The 18,545-nt window shown below is 37.9% G+C and overlaps 1 protein-coding gene across 3 annotated transcripts in view; it reads left to right on the top strand.

The window, feature by feature from the left end:
- The window catches only part of BAZ1A (bromodomain adjacent to zinc finger domain 1A), a 64,153-nt gene that overhangs the window by 35,565 nt on the left and 10,043 nt on the right, over window positions 1–18,545 (top strand). For 2 of the 3 annotated variants that reach the window (XM_089522099.1, XM_089522101.1), the window contains exons 13-21: window positions 4,386–4,481; window positions 4,606–4,830; window positions 5,467–5,632; window positions 6,440–6,550; window positions 8,428–8,549; window positions 9,493–10,101; window positions 12,598–12,761; window positions 12,888–13,042; window positions 15,840–15,988. In XM_089522099.1, coding sequence (XP_089378225.1) covers window positions 4,386–4,481; window positions 4,606–4,830; window positions 5,467–5,632; window positions 6,440–6,550; window positions 8,428–8,549; window positions 9,493–10,101; window positions 12,598–12,761; window positions 12,888–13,042; window positions 15,840–15,988 — 1,797 coding nt within the window. The remainder of the gene's footprint in view (window positions 1–4,385; window positions 4,482–4,605; window positions 4,831–5,466; window positions 5,633–6,439; window positions 6,551–8,427; window positions 8,550–9,492; window positions 10,102–12,597; window positions 12,762–12,887; window positions 13,043–15,839; window positions 15,989–18,545) is intronic. The other variant, XM_089522100.1, reaches the window with a different exon arrangement.

Genomic DNA, 18,545 nt, shown 5'->3' with positions numbered 1-18,545 from the left:
ATTTTCAGGATTTCTTGAATGAAAGCAAATTGTCTTCGTATATTATTGATATATAGCAAGAAATGTGTAAGCATTATCTGTTCAATGGGTAGTGCAAATTGTTTTTCTTACTGCAGGGTGATACATTGTAAACAGTTTTCATGACACTTGACCAGAAGTTTCATTTGGTGTTGAGATTTCTTTACCTATAAATAGAGCATCCATTGGTGTTTGTAGAATTTATTAAATGTAGACTGTTATTAGCACTGTTGACATCATTAGGGACATGTATGGGTGTATATCATAATTTTTTTCTCTCTCTCTATTTAAATTTTATTTTAATGACTCAATTCATTTTGACTCAAGATTTACAGTGGTACCTCGGGATACGAAATACCCAGGTTACGAAATTTTCAGGATACGAAAAAAACCCATAGGAAATTATTGTTCCGGGTTGCGAAAGTTTTTTCGGGTTACGAAAAAACTTTTGGTGCTTTTCTGCGCGATTTCACACGGAATCGCGGCTTTTCCCCATTAGCGCCTATGGCGATTCGGCTTGCGAAGGCTTTTCGGGTTACGAACGGCGCCCCGGAACGAATTAATTTCGTAACCCGGGGCACCACTGTACTTTGAATCTTCCCTACTTTTGACCAAGGCATTCAAAGTTCTAGTGTGTTTCTTTAATATTATTACGTCTATATCTTGCCTTTGTATAACATACTCGAATCAGCTAACAATAATAGCATTTGCAATGAAAACAATATAAACAATCTGACACCATTACAAATCAAGTGAGAGCACAAAGTCCATACTTGATGGAGCATGAGTGGATGGCCTCCTTCTCCTCTTCTTTTTGCAAGCTTCTGTAGCCACTCCAGATGGTCCCACAACTATCCCAGAAAATTTGGGAGGGATGTAGAAAACTGCAGTCGTGAGAGGGAATCCATTATTGGCATGGCAGGTGGAACAATCCACCACATATGGGTTTATCCCTATGAGCCAACTGAGAAGGCAGGGGCCCTAAATTAAGGGAAGACAAGTCAGGTGTATCAGCCAAATGCCTGTATAAACTTGCATGCTGATGAAAGGTCTCCCTTGAGATGAGGCAGACGTGTTTCCAACCATAGTGAATTTCCTTTTCCTCTTAGCAGTGTAGTACTTTGAGATAAACCTTAAAACTTCAGAATATACATAAATATGCGAATGAAAATACAAACACTAAATAAAATATTTTTAGTCATATATTATATCAAGTGGGGAGGATTGATGTCTACATTTAGATGTGGTGGTGGGGGGGGGGGGGGCAAAGATAAAAGGTTCCATGACCCATACATACATTAAGTCTAAACCTGAACACATGGGAGATTGAGATATTGAGGGTACATCTTGATATTCTGCAGTCACACTGCTTAATTCATGGAGTTTGTAAGAAGTCTAGATGTCATCCTTGTCAATTTGCAGTTTTTCCATTATTTCTTCAGTTTTCTCTCCTACAAAAGAAAATTCATTAAAGGAAAACAGTGAATTGCTGCACAGTTCCTTTTCTGTGTCATATTAGTAACCCTCTAAATGAAAGCATGCTTTTTAAATTAATATTATACATTTATATTTCTTTTCAGTTATCACTTAACTATTTTTTTTCTAATATAAACAGTGTCTTTGACAGAGCATATCTTCTCCAAATTCAACTTAAATATTACATTCCCTTAAGACTTCATGAGTATCTTTATTCCATAATTATAATGTGTATAAAATCTGTACCTATTTCTTACACAGCTAATACTATAAACTCTTTACTTTTTAAAGTCATTTGTTCATGCTGAGTTTACACTTATGGATACGGTCTACTCAAAGGTGGGTTTGCCAGTTCCTTCCTCTGAATTATAGGCTACAGCACTGGCTATTTAGAGAGCTTCATTTAAATACTGTATTTTCTGGCGTATAAGACTACTTTTTAACCCAGGAAAATCTTCTCAAAAGTCGGGGGTCGTCTTATATGCCGGGGGTCGTCTTATAGGGCGGGTGCTGAAACTTCCGAGCTGGACTGGAGAATCAGTGGTTGCCGCATATGGTAGGGGGGAGCTAAAAATGGCTGCGGCCGCATCCCCTCCGTATGTGGCAACCATATGAAAGCAGGAAGGGAGGCGCTGTACAAGTACAGTAGAATAAAATCTTGGAGACAGGGAGGGCTGGGCAGACAGGGAGAGCTGACCCGTTCAAGCAGGCTATGCATACAACAAGTTTTCCTGCTAAGTACCTGCATGTCATAAACATTTGACTTAAAATTACCATATTGAAATCAAATCTGATTTTTATTTTTTATTTGGTGTGCGTTGGAAGAGGGGTAGTCTTATACGGCGAGTATATCCCAAACTCTATATTTTAACTGGAAAAGTTGGGGGTCGTTTGATATGCCCAGTCGTTTTATACGCCGGAAAATATGGTATCTTGAAAACTAGGTGTAATGTATATGCCACATTGTCCAGCGCTGGAGACCAATCACAAACAGCAGCAAAATAACTTGACTATTTTCCAGATTAAGTGATGTGAGTTTCAGAAATGGCCAATTGCTTTTGAAAAAGAAATTAAACATCCAACTAGCAAAATAACCTTTACTTACCAATAATCTAAGTCCTATAAATATGTCACCAAATCAGCTTGTACTTTAAAGTATAATATAGTGTGGTCTATCTACAGTTTTCTATACCAGCTAAAGTTTTCAAAGAGTCTGCAAAGGAAATCCCCCATAGCGCATTGGAGGGCTCTGCATGCACTTTCCAGGTGCTCCACAGCCACTCCAGGAAAATGAAAGAAATAAAAATTGAATGAAATTAAAGAATAAGAATATATTCTTATATATACTCCTAAACACCATTAACTTGTAAGACATAGGGAAGGCCTCTTAGGGGCGCCACCATAGAAATAAGGGCTCCATGAGTCAAAAAGGTTGGGAACCCCTGGCATAGATCAATCACCAAGGTGTCAGAGAGCAGTTCCTCAGCACAGCCTTTTGGAACTACCTCTCCAGATAAGACATGACTTATTATAGAGATTATATGTGTCCCCAATAAATCTTTAAGATGAGTATTATGACTGATAGCACCGAAAACTGCTGAGAAGTCCAGCAGAGGCAATAAACAGTATCATCAAGGGAGAAATATGAGTTGAGATGAGTTTTGTAGTTTTGTACAAAACTGCAGTGGATATTCTTTGATTCATATTTCCTTAAAAAGACTCTTCCTTTATCCTACCATATTAGTTAATTTCCAGCCACCTTCCTATGTTACATTCTTAAGTGCTTCAGTATGTGAGAGCATCTGCCCCAACTATGTGCTGTCAAAGTCAGAAAAGATGATGATCCATTTTATTTGTGAAGTACATATTTGTATAATACCTCCCTTTTTGTGGCCTTGGGATCCGCAACCTTGCTCTTTGTAGATGGTGAGCAAGGAGGGAACAAAATGGTGTGCAAGCCTATTGAAATAAATGGACCCCAATATTGGCGAGTTTCCAGGTTTGTGGGTGTGTTTGTCCAGAATGAATCCCCCCTGGATTGGAAGGGACGACTGTAGTTTTATATTGAAGCCCACTCTATTTGGTTAAGCTACTTTCATCTGAATAAAACTAAAAGGCATTATGCTGTTTTTGCATAAAGAGTTAATTTCTGGTTTTTGAGATGAAATAGCTCTTTATGGAGAGAATCAACGTTAAATCTGGAAAAAGTAATGAACAAATATTTCAGGAATATGCAAAGTGCTCTTTAAAGAGGAATAATTGTTCTGCTGATTCCTCACTTAAACTTTTGTACAAGAACAGAAGAGGCTTATATACAACCTGCATATGTGAAAATGGTCATAACTCCCTGCGGATGTTGCTCAATGTCCAACTCGTATTTGTGTTTCTCAACAAGTACTGGTAGCTCTTCATTGTGACTAAGCATGATATGGACATTTCTTTTGTTTTGTTCTTCTAATGCTGCAGTTACTAAAAAATCTGACTTTACTTTAGAATAGGCTTACTGGTTGGATACCAGTTGTATGGAATCATAGAGTATGGCGAATCAATACTGACTGGTTTCTGGCTTTGTTATTTGTGTCTGTTGGTCTTGTACTTACAAGGGATATAATAGTGGGAAGCTGACTGCTTGTATTAAATTTATTTTTGCAAGATTATTTACTGGGCGTGCTCTTGTTTGCATGCTCTTGCAATCATGCGGTGGAAGACATTTTTAGTGAGTGCTGCATGCCTTTTCTGGCTTTCATACCTGCAGTGTACTTGAATACTGAATTTATATGCTGTCTCTGCTTTGATTTTAAAAAGGCTTGCCTGCTTGCTTGCTTGCTTGCTTTCACCTCCCAAATGCAAGTATTAATTTACATTAGAATAAAGTCTTTATTTCCTTAAAGATTTAACAGAGGCTTTGGATGAAGATGCAGACCCCACAAAATCTGCACTATCTGCAGTTGCAACTTTGGCAGCTGCCTGGCCCCAGTTACATCAGGGTATGTGTAGGTTTCACTTTTTTGTTATGTTGTTTTCTTCCATTTTACAAAAAGTATAATTCATATTGTTTTTAAATGCTCTTAGAAGCCAAATAGACTAACCTCATTCTGTTGTTAACTGTAGGTTGCAATTTGAAAAACTTGGATCTTGATAGCTGCACCCTTTCTGAGATTCTCAGACTTCATATCCTAGCATCTGGTGCAGATGTAACATCTGCCAATGCAAAATATCGTTACCAGAAGCGAGGAGGATTTGATGCCACAGATGATGCTTGCATGGAGCTAAGATTGAGTAATCCTGGATTGCTGAAGAAACTCTCATCTACCTCAGTATATGATTTATCATCAGGTAATAGAACCAAATAAATTTGTCAGCTTACATGGCAAAAGTTCTTGGAAGTCAAGAGAATTTGGACAAAATTCTTGAAGCATATTTACTAATGGTTTAACGTATTAGCATTAATAATTCTATATGTGCTGTGTATAATGCTTAGAAAGCTTGCAGTCAAAGGATGGACAGAATATACATGGCTTTGTATGAACAATCAGGATAGTAGTATGCATTAATTTATCTGTGGTGGTGAGCAGATGTGGGCTCTTGATGGACAGTAAACACAAGCCCAGCGTAAACTCTTTATACATAGTACAGTTCCAGTTCCTTTGCACCTGGCCAGTGTGCAAATAAAGGAATGTTACAAGAAGGTCATAGGCATGCAATTAAACAACTGCTTCTGTTTGTAAAATATATACCACTTTAATTAAATATGGCATGACTGCATTCTGAAATGCCATAATATCCTCAAACCTAGATTCCCCCCCCCCCCCCACAGCTTATATCTTGCCAGTAGCTATAAAATTAAATGAGTCAGATGTCATTGTGAGCTAAGGAGATAATTTTGTCTAAGTAATGAGGCTAATTGACAATTCAGAGGACAAATCTTTGATTTTCATAATGTAGCATCACCTTTTATATTAACTGAATTAGGGGAGAAAATGAAGATTCTTCATGCTCTCTGTGGGAAGCTTCTTACTCTTGTTTCCACTCGAGACTTCATTGAGGACTCTGTTGAGGTACTGAGACAAGCAAAACAGGAATTCAGAGAGTTAAAAGCAGAACAGCATCGCAAAGAAAGAGAAGCTGCAGCAGAAAGGTGAGAAGAGAGAAAATCAAATATGACTGAGATAAATTTAGAATAATGTTGTAACTTTCTAGAAGAATTGCTTCAGATGTTGAAAAAATTGTGTTCTGGAAATAATGCAAACTATACAATATCAAAGACTAGCTCAGAAAAATTAATTTTGTTGTTGTTGTGTGCCTTCAAGTCATTTCTGACTTATGGTGACCCTAAGGTGAACCTATCACAGTGTTTTCTTGGCAAGATTTGTTCAGAGCGGGTTTGCCTACCTCCCAGCTTGCCCAATGTCACCCAGTGGGTTTCCATGTCAAAGTGGTGATTCAAACCCTGGTCTCCAGAGTTGTAGTCCAATGCTTGAACAACAACGCGACGTGGACTCTACAAAATTAATTTACTTATGATTAATTTTATTACCCTTACTTCAGTTATTTTATAATATGTCTCATATGTATTCAGCATAAAAGTGTAGTACTATAAGTGTATTCTATAAATAGAATTAGTACTATGGGAAACAGAAAACTATCTTATACTGAGTCAGACCATTGGTCCTTCTAGCTTAGTATAGTTCACACTGACTGACAGTAGCTCTCCAGATTTTCAGGCCTGATTCGTTTCCCACCTACATGGAGATGCATAGGAAACTAGGATTTTCTGCATGTAAACTGTAATGTTTGTCACTGAGCTACAAGGACTTTACATACCAGGTACACGCAAACATCTCTTGTGTGTTGGGATCTCCAGTCTTTTGATATGAAATAGTAAACTCAGAGGAAGCAACTGAAGGCTTAATATGTTAACTGACTTTATACCATATTACTTCAGAATCCGCAAGAAAAAAGAAGAAAGATTAAAAGGGCAAGAACAAAAGATGAAAGAGAAACAGGAGAGACTGAAGGAAGAGCAGAAAAATCCTTCGATTGAAGTGTCTATTGGGTATGATAATTTGTTATTTAAAGTTCACACATTCATGCTAATGCTTAATTGGATGCCTTGTCATGCTGTTCTTAATGTCCATAAGGCCAGTATAATTTTTTATTTTGGTCAGTAATAAAACTTGTCAAATTATATTGCTCTCTGGCCTACAGAGAATACTGAATATGCTTAAAAGAATATAAAATGCAAAGGTAGGTGAATATGGCTCACAGCCGATGTCAAAATCATCTTAGATGTCTCTGAAAAACTAGGACTCTTTGCATACAAAATGTGGTCTGCTGCTAAACTGCATTCCTTCCATGTTCATGATAAGAATCAACTGTAACTTTTTAGCACTATTTATTATGTGCTGTGGTCCTGATCTAGAGTATTCTGTGCCCACAGGTGTGCTCACATGCATCTTGTGTATATTGGCATCTCCAGTCCTTCTATTTGAGTAATATGCTGAGTGAAAATAACTGTGATAAATTAATTGAATGCGTGTGTCACAACTTTCCATATCACTCGAGCCAGTGCCAAAAAGTTTCTTAGTCCTCCAAAGTTGTTTTTAGGAGCATGGGAGGAGGAGCTGCAGTAAAGAAGGGGATCAGCCCACCCCCTGATAGAACATGTCAAAATATCTTCTATCAGTAGAAATAATAATAATAATAATAATAATAATAATAATAATAATAATAATAATAATAATAATTTCATTTCTATGCTTCCTTTCTCCCAGGAATGACCCAAGGAAGCTTATAAGATAAAAACATTTCAGAACAGCTCAGTAAAATATTTAAAAACAATTAAAATAATCTGTTTAAAACAATGTAAGTTAACATAAAAACCATACAGAACTTAAAACACCCCCCAAAGAAGCCACCCTGTCATATTTTTTAAAAAAGATTGCCTAAATAAAAACATTTTCACTTTCTGCCGAAAGGCAAGGAGGGAGTAGTCTTTTGACTTGTGTATCCTTATACTGTAAGTGGAATAGCATTAAAATGGACATAAAAATATGCAGACGTCGTGTTCAAGGAGTGCACTTGTATATATCTCTGCTAGAAAACACATGAGCTTAGAACTGACCAACCAAAGTTCAGAGAAATGCACTTCTGATCTCCTGTAGTTACTAGCAAAAATAAAAAGAGGAAGGAAGTTCATTTTAATTTGTGCCCATTGCTAAGTTTTGATACTGGTGTACTTGTTTTTAGTGTTTAAGGTAAGCCAAGAAGAAAGTTGAAATTTCAACACAACTTTCTTTTTTTGTCTGGTTATTAAAAGTGAATTAGTTTAAACAGATTAATTATTCCATTGATTTAGTTAGATACTTAAGACTGTAATTGCAGTAATAATAATGAATCCTGTAATTCATGGTTATTCCAGCTTCAAAATTGAGGGTACAATTAAATAATTACAGGAGAGGAAAGGTGTATATATTGCAAAATTTGCTATATTTTGGAATTACTGGTATATTGTTGTGTGACTGAGTTTTCAAGGGAGGGAATTTCTCTGAATATTTGTACACAGATAGGCATAATACAGATTTACAGTATATGCCCTAAAACAGTGGTCCCCAAAATGTGCCCTTTAAGAGATTTTGAACTTCAGCTCCCAGAAGCTTCAGCCATGTTAGCCAGTAGTTTGGGATTCTGGCAGCTGAAGTCCAAAATCCCTTAAAGAGCAGTTTGGGGACCACTGCCCTAAAGGAATGATACTGAAAGTGGTTTGTGGACTAGTGCAAAACATCATCTGATGGTTCCCAAACTTGTGTTGCAAGTGGACACAAATATGGTGCTGGTCCCTGTTGCACCAGAAAAACTAAAAATGTGTTGTCTCTGCCATTTTACATATATTTTTAGCTTGTTCTATGTTTATTTTTGTTTTGTGCTTTATAGGGAGGAAGAACAGGAAGAGCTTGATACAAGTACAGAGAGCAAAGAGGTTGAAACGAAAGAGCAAGACCTAGAGGCTATAACAGATTATGAGGATTATATAGTACTAAACAAAAAGAAAAGAGGTAAATTCATTTTTAATCTATGTTCGCTGCTAAGTACTGATACTGATGTGCTTGTTTCTAGGGTTTTTAATGAAAGGCAAAAGAGTTGACATTTCAGAACTACTTTTTCATCTGGTTGGTAAACGTTTGAATCAGTTTAGATGGGTTGATTCCTCTGATCTAGTTTGATACTTAAGGATGCCTTGATCACTATTATTTTCAGCTGTAAAAATGAAACTTCTTTGGATTCTTGGTGTTTGTATCCGAAGAACAAAACGTGTGTTCTTGGATAGATACGTTCTTTAAATTACTTAATTAGTAGTAACTTGTAGTAGAGTCAATACTGTTATTTTGATGATAGATATTGTATATGTTATGTTATTCTCTATCATTCTCCACTTGCTTGTGGTTTATGATGTAGAATCATAGAAACACAGAGTTGGAAGTGACCATGAGGGCCATCAAGTTCAACCCCATGCCATTCAGAAACTCACAATCAAAGTACCCACAACAGATGACCATCCAGCCTTTGCTTAAAAACCTCCAAAGAAGGAGACTCCACCACTCTCCGAAGGAGTGTGTTCCACTGTTGAAGAGCTCTTACTGTCAGGAAGTTCTTCTTAATGTTGAGATGGACTCTCTTTTCATCTAGCTTGCATCCATTGCTCTGGGTCCTATTCTCTGGAGCAGCAGATAACAAGCTTGCTTCAGCCTCAATATGTTTCATATATTTCACATTTAAAAATTGTGTGAAAATCCACAAGCTAGATCTGTAACTTCAGAGCTGTTCATAGCCTGATGGAGAGCAGGCATAGAAATGTATAAGACATTAATTAGACATTTTACTATTTGCATGGGCTTGTATATTTTAAAGCTGGACAAATGTTTCCCTGTATTCAGATAAATGACCTCTGAGCTCTTTGTACAATGTATGGTTAACATTTTTTTTGGCTTCCTAATTTAGGAAGAAGAGGACAAAATGGCTTTAAAGATCATGCAAGCCAAGTAGAAACTACAAGTGAAAAATGTGAGCCACTTACTCCAGAGGAGGAGGAAGCTTTAAAACAGGAGCAGCTAACTAAAGAAAGAGAACTTACAGAGAAGATCCAGAAAGCCACAGCCTGTACAAATATCTCTCCTTTGGGCCGTGATCGACTCTACCGACGCTATTGGCTTTTCCCATCTGTTCCAGGATTATTTGTCGAAGAAGACTATTCCGGATTAACAGAAGACATGCTGTTGCCCCGACCATCTTCATTTCGAGATAATGTACAGGATCATATTGCAGAGAAATCTCAGATAGCCACTAAAACTGCAGAATCTTTAAAGACTGAATCTACCTCTAATGGCCACCAGGATTTGAATGGTAGTATCAGGGTACAGGTGTCACAGCCGATACATAAACCAAACCGGTGGTGGTTTTACAGTTCTCAGGAACAACTGGATCAGCTTCTTGTGTCTCTCAATTCCCGAGGATACAGGGAAAGTGCCTTAAAGGAAGTTCTTTTGCAGGAAAAGACCAGAATATATGAACAACTGAAGAATTTTCCAGTTGAAAAATTCCATATTTTAGGTAAATACTCTAGGATTTCACTTACTGCTGACTGTCACAGATATAGATTTTTCTGCTGTATATTTGTCCTTCCTGTCTTAAATTTGTGTTGAAGGGAGACATGGTTTCAGACACTCCTGATACTAGAATTGATTTCTCAACCTGTTCTAACAACTAAACATGGGGAATACCTTGCAAATATAAATTACTTACTGTTTTATATTGCCAGGCCACTGAAGAACTTCTATCAGGGTTTCTTAAATGATCTAAATAAAGCAACTTTATAAACTGATTTTTGCAGAATAAAACTAAGCAAAGTATCAGGATTGTCGCTTTACCTAATTTTAGCATATACCCAAGATCAGTTGCAAATTTAATAGAATGCAATATAGTTAGTCAATCAAATACAGTGGGCCCTTGGTATCCACTTGGGTTTTTGCTTCCAGGAACCCTTATGGATGCTCAGGTTTCAATATATACAGTGGGTGTAGTAAAATGGTGTCTGTTATATAAAAAGGCAAAATCCAGGTTTGCATTTTGAATCCCCCCCCACCAATATTTTCAAGCTGTGGAGGTCCGACTGTAGTTATTTTACTATGATGTTTATAACTGCTTGAATGTAAAAAAGAGAGCAGGATGCACTGAAAGTCTAGTGCAGTGTCACATGCACATGCACAAAATTTCATTGCGGCTCTGTTGAGCACTGCTGCACCAACATGTATATGAAGATAGATTAAATGAGTAGTTAGAGGAACAGGGGATCTGTTTGCTCACAGATGATAACTCCAGCATAAGAATACAAAAGAAGCCACAAAAGAAGCCATTCATTCCAGTTGCCTCTACAGGTCCATTTTAGTGTGTTCATGCTTCCCTGTAAGAAATAGGTTGAGGAGGGGAAGACACCTTTGTATACTGCCCTACTGTAATTCTTCCCATGTCATTGTATCTGCAGTAAAAATAGGTTTTACCCATAATGTATAAGAAACCATGGCAATATGAACTCAGTGATTTTTGAATGTAAAAAGTTTCAAGGTTCAGTCCTCAGCATCTCCAGGAAGAGTTGAAATAGATTCCATCTGAAACGATGAAGAGCTACTACCAGTCAGTGTAGAAGACAATAATAAGCTAGATTGACCAGTGGTCAGATTCTGTGTTCCTAAATTATATTTTAAAATTTTGGCTCACAGGGTCTCCTGTCTGATACAGTATATATCAAAAAAACAATAACTTAATTTCAGTCTGGAAGTATATTGAGTTGCCACTTGTTATTAGGCTTTTTGTTTAATGTTTGGTATATTTATACCTTGGTGTAGGCTCACAGAAAATGGACATTAAATAGTACTGGCCAAATTATTTTTGTAAGCAAGCAATTAATAATTTTCTTTTTTTTTATGGCAAAAGAGAAGCTCTGAAGGCATACTGTACAGTCTGTTAAACAGCTGAAGTATATATGTACAGACATAAGTGTAATAAACATCACTGGTTTTCCTGTTCAAGTGGCCACTTCATAAGTATTTTTATTTTGCTGTAACTTTGTTTTATTCCCTGTTTGAAAATGGATATAAAAGATACTCTGGCCTTGAATGAGTACATAATCTTAAATGTGCTCTCCAGTCATCCTACAAAAAAGTTTGGGCAGTGACTCATTGAAATTATTGTGCTAAGGGGAGGTGAACTGCAGACTTTTCTGGTTTAGTTACTGAAAAAGAAAAAAACCTTATCTTAGCTTGGTTTTATTTCCTCAAGTCTTTCGATATTTGATGCAGTGGCTCAAGTGGTTAAGACGCTGACTCTGTTGATTGCAAGATTGGCAGGTTGACAGTTCGAGGCCTGGGTGCCACATGATGGGGTGAGCTCCCATCACTAGTCCCAGCTTCTGTCAACCTAGCAGTTCAAAAGTATGCAAATGCAAGTAGATAAATAGGTACTCTGGTGGGAAGGTAAACAGCATTCTGTGGAATCATGCTGGATGATCACTGAGTAGTCTCTGACAACGCTGTCTCTTCGGCTTAGTAACAAAAATGAGTACTACCCCCTACAGTCAGACACAACTTGACAACCTTTTCAACAGGGAATACCTTTATCTTTACTTTTTTGATATTATTCAATTGTTTTGTAGTGGTCCTAGTTTAGATTACCTTTTTCTCCTGTAAAACAAGTGTTATCAGAAAATTTGAAAAACACAGTTTATGAATACTGCTGTAATAATGGATGAGTTACCAGTTGATTCAAAATGAACAAAAATCCAATTTGATACACTTCTGTTTTAACATATCTCTCTAGCTTTGGGGGCTGATATCAAAAGTGTTAATTCATGAGGAAAATGGAAATTTGGTCATGGTGATAGCTAGCTGTCTTTATTAGGGAAGCTAGGAATACGGAGATTAGTATACATCTTAATACACATCATAGATGATTCATTAAGGCGTTGTCTTTTTAAATCCGAGACTGAAGAAGCTGTAGCATTTGGTCATTTTAACTATGAACTGTTACTTTGAGTATTGGTTCTTGTTACAGAGAAACCTCAGAATGAGGCTAAGATACATGCTGGACGGGGAAGAATGCAGAATACTTGTGAAGTCATTCTAACATCTGCAGAAAAGCAGCTTGAATTAAGGCTCAGAGACTTTCTTTTGGATATTGAGGACAGAATCTTCCAAGGAACTTTGGGCTCTGTTAAGGTATTTTTAAACTCTTGCATTTATGGGGAATGTTGCTTACAATGCTGCTGAAATCCCCAGGCATAAATTGTCTTTGGATTCTTCTGTATGCCAGGCCACTTAGTAATGCATATCATTTGTTTGTAGGTAACAGACAGGCATACTTGGAGAACAGCCTTGGAAAATGGGCAATATGAGCTGCTAAATGGGGAAATAAAAGAAAATGGTATAATAAAATCTGAGACTGAAGATGCTGAAGAGATGGAAATAGATGATCAAGAAAAAGTTTTGATAAAAGACAGGTAAGAGAATTTTCAAGACTAGCTGATTTGCATTTCTCCACTAGTTCTCCTTAAATTCAGCAAAGAATAAAATGATTTATTAACCAATTAACAAAAGCTGCAGTCCTGTGGCCCCTTGGAAGGTGTCCCAGGCCTATAAGAGATATAGTAGAATGCCCTTTGCCCACAGAGAAGAAGGCACTTATTCCCATGCAGTAGTGGGAATGTCCACCACCATAGTTTCTCTTCCATGGGAACTCCAGTGGAGGGTACAAAAAAAAGTATGTAGCTAACTCTCCAGTTCCCAAGAATCTTTTGGGCAAGTTTGTTCAGCCAAGGTTGAGGGTCAGCAGGGGTAAGGCTATTTGTTTTGTTTTGGCCTAGTGGAGGCTTGCTTGTGTGTGCAGTAGTGTCTATTGTTCTAGTGTACTTTACCACCTGATTCTGTGCTCATTATCACTCTGTTGCTATATTGGGTGTGGACCCAGGCCTGAGCTTTTGCTCAGGTGAAAGGAGTCAGAGACTTGCCTGGGGAAGGAGCTAGAAGTCAGTAGCTCTCTATATGGTTATAGCCCCAGTCTCTTGAGCTTGGTGACAGAATTTGGTGAACAGGTAAAGCCAACAGGGGAGTTTTACATGAGTTTTTAATGGGGGAGTCTTTGAGGGGGAAGCCCAGAGTCCTGTTTTGGTGCCTTCTTGAGACTTCTGAATATTGACAGTGAGGGAGCTGCTGCAGTCACTTGCAACAGTTGTGGTATGATTGTGATCATGCCTATGGTAACTTCACGTGCACCAAGTGCAAGTTGGTACCCATTGGAAGACAAGGTCAAGCAGCTGAAGGCCCAGGTATGTACACTTCAGTATATTAAGGAGCAAGCGGTTTTCCTGTATAGAGTGGAATGGACAGTCCTGGATGGAGAACACACAAAGGAAGTTTCTGAGGAGGAGGTTAGTTCTCATACACAAGAGGTAGACAGTTAGAGGAATATGGCAAGTAGAAGTAGGAAAACCAGGGATCATTATGTGAGCTTGCAGCTACAGATTCAATTTGAAGCTCTCTAGCCTATCGGGGATGATGAGGAAGAGCAGCAGGGCCAGTCGTTAGAGAAAGTGCAGGGGACCTTGGGAATACCACCACAGGGGATAGTTGCTGCTAAGAGGCGTGTGATGGTGGTGGAGGACGCTTTGCTGAGGGGTACAGAATCAGTGGTTTGTAGGCCTGACAAGATGTCACAGGAAGTATGTTGTCTCCCTGAGACAAAAGTCTGTCATGTGACAGTGATGCTGGTAAGACTTGTCAAACCTACGTCCACTATACCTTCCTTTTGGTCCATGTGCGAACCAATTATATTGCAAAGCACAGCCTTCAGAATATCATACGGGATTATGAGGCTCTGAGTAGGAAGCTGAAAGAGCTGGATGCACAGAGTGTCATCTTTTCTCCCAGTTGAAGGGCATGGTTCAGGAAGGAAGAGGAAAAGAGCAGATGGCTTTGCAAATGATACCACCAAGAATGAATTATATTCTTGGATCATGAGCTGTGGTTTCAGGAGGGGGGACTTCTGGCAAGGGCTGGGTTGCACCTCACACCACTTGACAGAAATGTATTTGCAAGTAGTCTCAAAAAAAATATCAGAAGGGCTTTAAACTGAGTTATTAGGGTAATGGAGAAAATATTTTGGAAGACAGGAGTTCATCAAGGGCTGGAGATAATAGTCAAACTATTTTGACTGTTATCTGTTTGACTGTTATAGAGGAATAAGGCAAATAGGGCAAGGACCCAACAGTGAGAGGGGAAGAACTTTAGGCAGCTAGCAGGGAGGACCCATGGTCTTAGATGTCTCTACATGAATGCACAGAGCATGGGGAATAAACAAGATGAACTTGAACTACTAGCACAAAAAAGAAATATGATATAATAGCCATCACTGAAATCGGATGGATAAGTTTCATGACTGGAATATAGTAATAGAGGGCCAGGTGGAGAGAATCTGGATAAAAATTAATTGGGGGGGGGGAACAATAGGGATATTACAGACTGATGGATTGTTTTCCTTTTTTATTTAACATATGAAAAATTAAAACAAATCTAAAATAACAAAAGTTAAAATCCAGTTCTGATTATTCCTCTCCTGAATTCCATTTCTTGAAATGATACCAAGTGTGAATTAATTTTTATGTAAGTGGCACAAATGGCTTAACTACTGGGCCCTTCATATATTAAACCAAATTAAATACACAAGTCTTTTGTGCCACACACACTCAAAATGGGAAACTTGTTTCTGGGTCTTACTTGTGTGCCAAATGTATCTGTGCTGTTTATATACTATTACACACATAGAAATTATTGAAATTAATATATGAAATTGTATGAAATTAATATACTAATATAGAAATGAATCGTGTGTGAAATGGCCCTGTTTGTTAGGGCTGTTGGAACATTAGGTAGTATTACACCTAATATTCTTTTTCAAACTTTCCTCATTACACTGACAACAGGATCTGCAAAAGCAACATTTGAAACAAACAGGAACTTTAATTTAATTTAATTTGTGCAGTCTTATGAAGAAGTTGCTAGTACATTGTTCTCAGAACACAGAGCTAACGTACACTCCATCGTAAAGGTGTCTGTGTCTGTGTGTGTACATATAAAATTGCTTATATAGATTTATGTGTTGTTGCACAAGCTTCTTAAATATGATTTGTGTATATACTTCCTCATAAATTGAGAATTTCTGAATTCTTGTACTGCCTGTCCCCAGCATTCTAAGTATTATTTGTGCTTTTTAAAAATGGATGTATTTCAATTTTATTTTAGATTGATTGGATTAAAACCTGAACCTCGAAGCACTGTTTCAACTAATACAAGCACTCCACAGCCTGTGAATAATGCAGTCCATTATTTGGCATTGACACTGCTGAAAATACAGCAAGGCATTGAACGCAAATTCCTCAAAGCCCCACTTGGTAAGTTCTCTAGAGCCCTCTGCTCGCTCAACTGAGTCTGATTTATAAAGGATAAACTAGATCCAAAGATTGTTTAGTTACTGTATTAAACAGCTTGTTACATCAAGAAATCTAAAAATTGGCAGTGCTTGTTCTGGAGCTGCCTTCCAGAACTTCTACTCTAGCCTGAGTTGAGGTGGGGAAAAATGAGTCAAGGAGAAAGAGTCAAGGAGATTGTATTAGTCTTGTAACAGTGCCTAAACCCTAGATTGACTTTGTTGCTTTACTGTGTGTGAGAACATAGAAGATTTGCAAACTGTAGTCAGCTTTCAAGTGTTGAGGTAGTCAAGTGATAAGGATGGAAGCAGTACAGAGCTTGGAAACCTTATCTCAACCTGGTAGCATTAGCATTAGTGTTAACATTAGTAATTCCTTTATTGTTTTAAAATTTGTCAGTATTCATCTTAGTGCTGCTTTGAGGAAGAAACACTTTAAACATTTTAAAAGTCCTTTAAAAGAGATCTAACCTCCCTCGGAGCCTAAAAATAATGTTTTGGGAAATTGTAATGTGTTTCCAATATTGTGTACTACTTTTCATTTTAGAAATCCCAACATAGTTCACAATAAAATGGTGTTTAAAAATACCAAACCATTAATTAATAACCAGGGATTAGAAATCTGCAGAAACATTCAAAACTGGGTGCTTGCCTGATTTTAATTGGAAGGCACTCAGCCACATGGGGAGACTGTTGCATATCTCAGTACCTTGTAAAGTTAGGTTGCTATGTACATGGAATGGGTCTTTCTCTGTAGCAGCAGCCCGACTGTAGAACTCCCTATCCAAGAAAGTTAGGTTGGCTCAGTCTCTTTTGATCTTCCAGCTTCCACCAAAATAATGTTTTTAATAGATTTTTGTGGGTTTTTCAGGCTATATGACACAAATGCTGTCTATGTTTGAAATTGCTCTTTAACTTTAAAAACTGTATTTTAGGATTGTTTAAATTTAGATTGTTTTAAAAGTTTGTAAAGTGTATTTTAAATCTGTTTTTTAAAATATTTTTGTTTTTGTATTGTTTAAAATATTTTTTCATTTGTTCATTGCCTTGGGAGACAATATGGGCTGAGAGGGAATATAGAAATATCTTAAACAACAACATAAACAAGCCAGCTACTGGGGAAGAGCAGAGGTCAAGTACAAGAAGCATTGTGTCTAATGAAGCAGCTGGATTGAAACTGAAAATCTATAAGTTGCTGACACACACAGAAATGAAACAAAAGTCGGAAGCTGCAAACCATGAGTTTTCAAGAATTGAACAGGGCAGTTGATGACTGGGGCTCTTGGAGCTCTGTCATTCATAATGTCACGTAAATTGAAGTTGACCTGAAGACAAAGGAAAAGAGCATTACCCTTGGTGAATGCTACTGCAGAGAAAGCTCTCTGCATCACAACCAAATGAAATTCAGTAGACTGTAGTACAGTAAGCTGATCGGCCTTTCATCGTACCCCCACCCCAGAATATAAGTCTCTCAGATAAGGCCTTGTAAACCCAAAGTAATACCTTGAGCGTCCAACCTTCAGATTATCAAATCATGGGTCACTGTAACCAAGGTACCTTTGTCCAGGAATGCTTGTATCTGCTGTACACAGCAAAAGTGCCAGCAGTGTGCTTTGTTATTGAGGTTACATATACCTCTTGTACAGGTGTGGATTGAAGAGCTCATGCTGACCATGCACCTGTCCCCATAGGAGAAATGCACTCCACCCAGGATAGGTAAATTTTGGAATCCTGGACCAGGAACTAATTGTCCTCAGGACACCTATCTTTCCAGGATTCACCATTAGTTTATTTCGCCCTTATTCCGGCCCACCACTATCTCCAGACACCAGTTTAGGTTGTATATGGCCTCATCTTATCTGAGTGTAACAGAGAAATATAGTTGAGTTCCATTTGTGTAATGATTATACCCAACACCAAACTCAGATGACTACCTCCAGTGATTACCTGCAGATGTTGAAAAACATTAAGGGCAGAATTGTCACACCTCACAGCACTGAATTGCCACTGTAATACAATCCCACAATGCCACTCTCTGGAGCCAATCCTTCAGGTAGGACAGTGCACCCTACAGTTCCTCACAGAGCCTATCCAGGAAGATACCTTGGTCAGTGGTATACCACTGAGACATCAAGGAAGAGCAACAGAGCCATAGTCCTTTGGTTCTTCTTATGATGAAAGTCATTATCCATCTGACTAAGACTGAATAGAGTACTGAAGCCAGACACAAATGGCTCGAAATAGTCCATATTATCCAACAACCTCTATATTTATGCCACAACCATCCTCTCAAATATTTAGGACAAAAAGGGAGGTATTTGTAACTGGAAAAGCAGTGTAGTTCTTAGAAATCTCCAAGTCAGTTATAGATCAATGTTGCTCTACGATTCTATTCTGCTCCCCCATATCATTGTCAGTATAAAAATACTGTTTGTTTCCCCTTGTTACTGCAAAAGGTACTGTGTTCCAGGTAACATTATTAGTAACACATCTTCCAAGCTCTAGGTATGTGCACGTAAACC

This window comes from Sceloporus occidentalis, unplaced genomic scaffold (genome assembly GCF_023333645.1).
Source record: "Sceloporus occidentalis isolate IW3139 unplaced genomic scaffold, rSceOcc1.0.p SCAF_4, whole genome shotgun sequence".
Lineage (NCBI taxonomy): Eukaryota > Metazoa > Chordata > Lepidosauria > Squamata > Phrynosomatidae > Sceloporus > Sceloporus occidentalis.
The sequence above is the reverse complement of the archived record's forward strand: the minus strand, read 5'-3'. Positions and strand labels throughout refer to the sequence as shown.